This window comes from Nannospalax galili, unplaced genomic scaffold, assembly GCF_000622305.1.
Source record: "Nannospalax galili isolate Female #2095 unplaced genomic scaffold, S.galili_v1.0 scaffold3005, whole genome shotgun sequence".
Taxonomy (NCBI): Eukaryota; Metazoa; Chordata; class Mammalia; order Rodentia; family Spalacidae; genus Nannospalax; species Nannospalax galili.
In genome coordinates, this window is record NW_008352538.1 from 145,856 (window position 1) to 153,910 (window position 8,055).

Below are 8,055 nucleotides of genomic sequence, written 5' to 3' on the forward strand. Positions count from 1 at the left end.
ACCTGCTGCACCTACGAGCCCAGCCCTCACGGTGTCACGGCTGCTTACCCCAACGTCCCAGCGTGCGTCACGTTCTGCACCAAACCTACCTATGGCACGGCATTTTTCTTCAGGAAAATTAGAACCCGTAACCCCCCAGCACCAAGCGAGGGATGACTCTGGAGAGCCTACGGAAACAGCCTAGACGTCCATCATCTGACGGGAAAGTAAATGGAATATTGCTAGGCCGTGAAGAAGAATGAAATTATGAAACAGGCCACTGGGCAAGGACCCATCCAGGGTGTAATCACGGAACGGGGAGACGAGAGAGCGGGAGGTGGGGGTGGGGGAGACGCAGCCGGGGGTGTCCGACAAAGCTCGATGCAGATGCAAGAGTTTGTCAGATAACATTGATAGTATGATGCATAAGGAAGAGTTCACATACATGTAGCAACTTTGCTACTGGAAGACGTAGGTCATTTCATGACAGTCTAGGCTCCTGCAACCACGACACCTCTCTACAAGGGAGAGTCAACGGAGGATCCCACGTCTGGTACTGTCAGCCTAGACAAAACCGACTGCGGAGACGGTGGGCTCGGGGTGGGGGACAACCTGGTGCTGTTTCCGTGAATTGCTCTGTCCCCACACTACCTTCTTAATATTTATATTTACACTCATAAACCGGTGTTGATTTCAATCTTGGTCTGAGAAACTTTTTTTTCCTTTTTTTAATGCTTAGTCCGGACCTATAACTGCTCAAACTTTTGCTCAGTTGTAAATGGTTTGTCTACAGGAACCTCTGGTCTCCCAAGAGCCAGGGAACATTTCAGAAGAGTGAGGAGAAACCGTGAGAGCCAGAGGATGCGGGAGGAGAGCTGGGAGATGCTGTCCTCGGGACCTGACACGGCCACTGCACACCGGAACGTGTCACAGCAGCTGTGGGTTGCAGGCCTCCGACAAAAGATTCCTCGGGTTCTACGCCTAGCTGAGGAGATACTGGCATTGGATGGCTGCTGAGAGAGCGACAGCCAGTTTTCTGGGGGGATGGCCCTGTTATTTACTCTGTCCACACTCCGCTGGGAGATCCCACGCCTGTCTGCACACGGTCACGGACTGTGTGAACTTGAGAGGGAGGCGTGTTCTCGGGTCCCTAGGGGAGTTGAATGTTCTGGGGGTTCAGATAACATCAAGACACGCTGTACACAAATACTAAATTTTCACAAAATAAAGTATTATCTAAAAAAAACCCAAATTGATTAGATATCAGGAGATAAAACGATCACGATTCAACTCACCCAAGTATCGTCTTTATGGAGGACAGGTGTCTGGAAGACAGTAAAGGTACAAAATGAGATCCTTGTAGTTTATTACAACCGGTGAGGAATTTTCATTTGCCCTCAGACACAACGCAAGAATTTGAATAGAACTTCTGACCTTAGAAAGCTGCTTTCAGTGCAGATAAATGTTGTGTGTGCTTGTGTGTGTGCGGTTTATATGTGTGCATGTGGTCGAGTGGGTGATCCCGTGTTTTTCTTTTCTCTGTGTGTTTGTGTGTACAGGTGCACCCCACACACGTGGAAGTCCGAGGTGAACATCCCAGTGCCTTTGTGAATCCCTCCCCACCCTACTGTTTGGATAGAGGGCTCGCCCAACCTGGAACTTGGAAATTCAGAAAGATTAGCCAGCCGGCGATTGCGAGGGCTTCTGCCATCTCCCCCTCTGGGAACTCGAATTTCTGACTTTTTTTGTTTAAAAACCTGGGTACCGGAAACCTCGAGCCCCGGTGCTTGCACAGCCCATGTAGTCATCACCAGAACCCGTCAGGTAAATGCCGGTGTCGCACCATGTCGTGTGGTGACTTTACCTGTGTCGACGACACGTTGGACGTTTTCATCTTCGATGCCGATTTCTGCAACTAAGTCCATGTATTTTTCCATCTGCTTCTCAGTCAGCTGTTTGGCTCTGGCTGGGATGTGAGAAGACACGACAGTCAGGACGCAGCACGCTTACAGAGGACCTACCGGACGTGAGCCTACCGGACGGGACATGTCACAACACTGCCTCTCTGTCTGGGGGCCGACGGATGATGTTTACCCGTGTCCACATGTGATATGAAAATATAGGGCCAGACCATGGCTGTGAAATCAGTTTCCATCAGTTTTTGATTCTTAGGGAATTAAGAATTTCTTGTGTTCTCAAGTGCCCCTAAGGTTCATACAGCTTCCAAAACATCCAAAAATGAGAAAGGCTGTGGCTGACTGATCACCGCCTCCCTTCCAACTTCTTACTTTGCCTGTATTTGCGTTCTAGAATGCGCGCCTTGGGATTCTGGACTCGTCATCATAGGACAGAGCCAACTGATTTGAACTAATCATAAAGAACGTCTTCTGTCCCAGCAAGTCACGACTGCCTTTGCAGACGGGGTCAGAGGGCGACCTGGTGTAGGCCATCCCTCATGGACACTGTTTTCAGGTGACTCTAGGCTGTGTCAAGCTGACAGTTAACCTGAGGCCTAGGCAACGGTGCCGCTCACACTGCACGCAGCGGGGTTCCTTACGTTAAGTTACTAAGGCAGTCCACACAGACAGGCCCACAGGACGGCCTGATACAGCCGGTCCCTCCACGAGACTCCAGCTGACTGGAGATTGTGTCAACTTCATAATCAAAAACAACCGTCACACTATCGCTGACCCACGAAGATGAAGACTTCAATCTCATTCCCGAGCAGACTCTGGCACCCATGAACTCAGTGGAAGATAGCTCACAGACACCCATCTCCCTCGAATCACACACACACACACACACACACACACACACACACACAATAAGCTTCGCACTTTATTCCACGCAACGCTTACCGAGAGCTCCGACAACACGTCCAATATTGCTGTTCTGTAAGATAATGCACAGACACCCATCTCCCTCGAATGAACACACACAAAATAAGCTTCGCACTTTATTCCACCCAATGCTTACCGAGAGCTCCGACAACACGTCCAATATTGCTGTTCTGTAAGATAATGCACAGACACCCATCTCCCTCGAATGACACACACACACACACACACACACACACACACAATAAACTTCGCACTTTATTCCACGCAACGCTTACCGAGAGCTCCGACAACACGTCCAACGTTGCTGTTCTGTTCGTTGTAGTAATAAAACAGCAACATCTTCTTAGTCACCAGCTTTATCATGAAACGATTTTTTCCTTCAACTGAGATACATGAAAAAAAAAGTGTGGATTTGATGCAGCGAACTTTGCAAAGGTGACTGCGCAGGTCCCATGTTTAGTAAACGCTTGTTGACACTGACATGAAGCGTAATTCTTGCCTCACTAATATTCCTACCTCTACGTACAGTGTGTGAAGAGAAAGACCACGGATCAGGAAAGTGAGTTTGTACTCCCTCCTTAAAATAGGAACGATATCGGTTTTCTGCAGGTGCCCACACAGTGCTGGGATGGATACTGACTTGGAATTCCAATGTTCCTAATGTCGGGGTGCGTAGTTATGTGGATGGTGGAGTCTTGCCATGCGCCTGTATGTGCTCAACAGAGCTGTATAACAAAAGGAAAATGTGTACGCCTCCCATCTAACTTCGTGGTGGAAATACCGAACCCTACCAGGTCTCCCTCAAGTGAGGAATAGGAAAAGACCATAAAGAGGGCCTGTCACCTAGAAGTTCTCTCCGGACTGAAACATTCCCTCATGGAGGGAAGAGGGACCCGGATGAGATTCGAGAATTCAATAACTAATGAGACTCTCGAGGCCCCGTGCCAAGGCAGCGTACAACTGCTGGGGGAGGACACTGTCCGACGACCCCCTGCTGCCTGCGGGTGGCACACACAGTTCCACGTGCGCAGCTCTCACGACTTGTCACCTGGGTTTTCGAGGGGCCCATCCTCCTATAAGTCACCCGTCAGTCGCCCTCCTGTAAGTAGCTCCAAGAAACTCAGGGTCTCCCTAAGCTGGACCTACAGGAGACTTGGCCCAGCGGTCATGATGACAGGTCAACAACTGAACAGGAAAAAGGTGGATTTGCTGTAATGGGCCTGCTAATATGTTTTTCTTGCAGAAGACGAAGTGACGGTCCCAGGACCCTCGCCAGGCTGGCCTCTGAGATATGATCACCTCTCTCTTGCTTATCGTGTCTGTAATTTTATAACAAATGCTGAAGTACAGAAGAGGTTGAGACAACTGCCTGTGGCTCCAGTTCCAGGAGCTCTGACGCCCTCTTCTGGCCTCTGTGGGCATTGCAAACACACGCCACACTTACATACACGCAGGTGAACCGCTCATAAAACAAAAGCACATTTAAAAGGTTTTAGTGAGCGACAGGCTGAGAAGGAGTAGGGCTTAGGATATTTTAGCAATCTCGTAAGCCGTCTGTGCTCTTATCAATAATTCCGATAAACTGATTCATAAACCCAAATGGGGCTGGTGGGATGTTTGGTGTTTTGGTTTTGACTGTATTTGGGGTGAATGGAGCCTTTAAAATGGAATTGGAGATAAGGATCACTTTACTTTGCCATGAAACAGCAAAGACGCCATGATAAAAGGATCGCCACGTATTTTAAGTTAGACTGTAAGTAGCCATGGCCAGGCCATATTCCTGTCAGAATTTTAAACACAGTGCGTGCCAGCAAGTCTGATGACTTGAGTTTGATTTCCATATGCACAGACACACACATACACATGCACACACACACAATAAATAAATATAAATAAATAAGTGCAAAACCTTTTTTGTTTCAAATTTTAAAAGTATTCTCAGTGCTGGAGAGATGGCTCATGGGTTAAGAGCACTGACTGCTCTTGCAGAGGACCCTTGTTTCAAATTTTAAAAGTATTCTCAGTGCTGGAGAGATGGCTCAGGGGTTAAGAGCACTGGCTGCTCTTGCAGAGGACCCGGGTTCGATTCCCGGCACCCACGTGACGTGCCGACCAACGACCGTCTGTAACTCCAGTTCCAGGCAATGCAACACCCTCCTCTGACCTCCTCAGCACTGCATGACAGGGTTGCTGTTACACACGTGCAGGCCACGGAGTCATGCACATAAAATAAACATAATAAATTACTAAAAAAGTATCCTGTTACTGTACCTAAAAAGTATAGGTGGGGATTTAAGTAGCTCTTCTAAGACTGCATGTCTAATTTCTAATAAAAGCTGCATTAGAACCTACATGTTTAGACATACAGAAATACAGTTAAGACCAGAACAGCAGCAATTCTTACTCACATGATGCCTCGTAAACGTTTTTATCTCCTTTTCTTCCTGGGATTCTGAAGAATTTGCATTTCCCCCCTTTCCTTAAAAACAAAGCAACAGACATTTTTTATCGTTTGTTATTAGAGCCCCGTCTCGGGATGGCAGAAACCACGAGAGTTAGAACACGTGTCAAGTGCTCACAATAAGATATATTTTCAAGTTAATAGTCCTTTTGTACATAGCTTACGGTGCCTTTGTTATAGTATTATGACATTAAAAAAAATCAATTACGGCCTTGGGTTTGGATAAATGTCTGCTGGAGTGGTGACGGCCTTTCTGTGTGCCGTGGGACACCTGCTGCATTTCTGAGCATTCCCGTCACACGACCGTGAACTACTGATCCTTCTGCCTCCGCCTGATGAGTGCCGGGGTCAGATTCAGTCATGACCACACCTGTTACATGTGGTACTCAGGATGGAGTTCAGGGCTCCATGCTAGGCAAGTGCTTTTGGCAACAGATGACAGCTGGGAGGGGGTGAGTCGGTCTCATTTAAGGGTGTGACTCTTAGTAGGTTGACCAGGCTCCGGTGGACAAACAGGGAAATGGGCGCATACGTGACTCTATGGGGCTTAACACGCACACATGTACACACACATATTAAAGTACAGAAATTTGATGGGGATTAGTAAGGGGTGTGCAATTATGGGGGGGATCTAAATATGTTCAAAGTATATTGCGTGAGATTTGTAACAATTTCAGAAAAATTGAATAAAAATAAAAATAGCAAACAAACTTGATACGCTGATCGGCATTTATGAGGACTTAAAGGTCGTGCTGTTGTGTGTTGTAGGGTACAGTGCGAGTTTTTTTCTTCTTCCTTTTTAGATACATGAAATTCTGGCTTACTTTATGTCCATTGAAATCACACGGTTTCTACCTGTCTCTAAAATGTTGCTGATTTTGGAGATTCGATAGTAAGCCTTCCATGAATGATCATGGACATGACTCCGCATTCGCCCCGTGGTTGCTTGCTAAGAAGGTTCGAGTCAGTACAGACAGCAGGAGACAGAAGAAGTAAGACAGAAACACTGACAATTCACACGACTGTTCACCCAGCAATCGCCCGTGACCTACAGTATGAGGATCGGCATCTCCAACCACACTTTAGATTCATGTTTATGACTTTAAAAAAGCCAAGGACCACTTGGCCTGGCTGTGCGGCTCAGTGTCAGGGTGCTGGCCTCATGGGTTGAAGAGCTCGGATTGCATTCTCAACACTTAAGAAGAAAGGACGTTTGGACTGGAGCCGTTAAGATTACTGGCTGCTCTTGTGGAGGACCCAGGTTCCGTTCCCAGCACCCGCAAGACGGCTAACAACCGGCTACGACTCCTGTCCCAGGGGATCCGACACCCTCTTCTGACCTCCGTGGGCATTGCACGACACAGGTGCACTTACACGCATGCAGGCAATACAGTCATACACATAAACTAACACTGATAATAGTTTTTTAAAAAAGAAGAAAGGACGTTTGTACTGGAGCCGTTAAGATTACTAGCTGCTCTTGTGGAGGACCTAGGTTCCGTTCCCAGCACCCGCAAGACGGCTAACAACCGGCTACGACTCCTGTCCCAGGGGATCCGACACCCTCTTCTGACCTCCGTGGGCATTGCACGACACAGGTGCACTTACACGCATGTAGGCAATACAGTCATACACATAAAATAAAAATGATAATAGTTTTTTAAAAAAGAAGAAAGGACGTTTTTAGCTCTTATATATTTGTGTGAACGTCTAATCACATTTCGAGGTATCGGCTGTTTAATCATTTTAGCTGTGCTGAGTTTGACTATGAAGGCGAGCTTCGTAGTGCATCCCGTCATGCGAATGCTTGGGACATACGTGTAAGGGACGTGTCGTCTACTCCAAAGCCAATGTGAACTACACGTGACTCAGTCTCCCGAAAACAGAATTATAATCAATAAATGAAAAAATAGAACACAAATATCGGTATGCGATTGACTGAGTTCCTCAGTCTAGGAGAGTTGGACCCTCGTCCCCGTGGTAATTTTGTTCATATGCACAGTACTTCCCACAGTGCTGTCAGTGTGTTCTCGCTCCCACATGGCTCCCTGAGGAGTGATGAGCAGTGATAACGTGGGGAAGTTGTTGCTGATTCAGGAGCGTCTTCCCACATTTCAGACTCAAAAGTGACGGTCTCACCGTCTCCTCCAAACACTGCTCTGCTCATGGGGCGTCCCCTGCCCCCTGAACACAGAAAGGTCACCTTGGAGGACTCGGCCACAGGGACCCTCTGACGGCTCCCGAATGGTTTACCAAGCCCAGGTGTTTCCCCAGGGAGGTGTCCCCACCTGCTTTCTTCTCTGAGCACGAAAACCCAGGATTGGATGGCGGGACTCCCTGGCTGTTGTTTGTTTCTTTGCTTGGACGTTCCCGAGGGGAGAACTGCTCTGTGGGTGCTCTCTCCTGGGGAGGGCAGCTGGACGCCTGACACGGACCTTTGCCAGGCAGTTTCTGCTGGGTGTGTTCAGTGGTTGATTTCATGAGGTTTTGATATCTATCTATCTATCTATCTATCTATCTATCTATCTATCTATCTCTGTATCTATCATGTAGCTATCTGTATAGTTACTGAGTTCATGTAGCAATGCATATGTGTACATATGTTTATGGCTGACCATTTGGAATTGTATAACCAACTATGAAGGTTCATGGAAATGTGGAGGTTGAACATATACCTCTTGTTCCTGATCCTTCAGAAAGCTTTTAGCTTTTGGTCTTTGAGCACAGGGCAGACACGCCTTAACATCTATTGCATTTGTTACATATGAGCATATC

General features: G+C 47.4%; 1 protein-coding gene across 1 annotated transcript in view; it reads right to left on the reverse strand.

The window, feature by feature from the left end:
- Window positions 1–8,055, reverse strand: part of LOC103747216 (probasin-like) — a 17,709-nt gene that overhangs the window by 786 nt on the left and 8,868 nt on the right. Inside the window, exons 3-6 of the mRNA XM_008849565.2 lie at window positions 5,228–5,298; window positions 3,095–3,202; window positions 1,844–1,945; window positions 1,275–1,304 (exon numbers count right to left, since the gene is read on the reverse strand). Coding sequence (XP_008847787.2) covers window positions 1,288–1,304; window positions 1,844–1,945; window positions 3,095–3,202; window positions 5,228–5,298 — 298 coding nt within the window. The 3' untranslated portion in view covers window positions 1,275–1,287. The remainder of the gene's footprint in view (window positions 1–1,274; window positions 1,305–1,843; window positions 1,946–3,094; window positions 3,203–5,227; window positions 5,299–8,055) is intronic.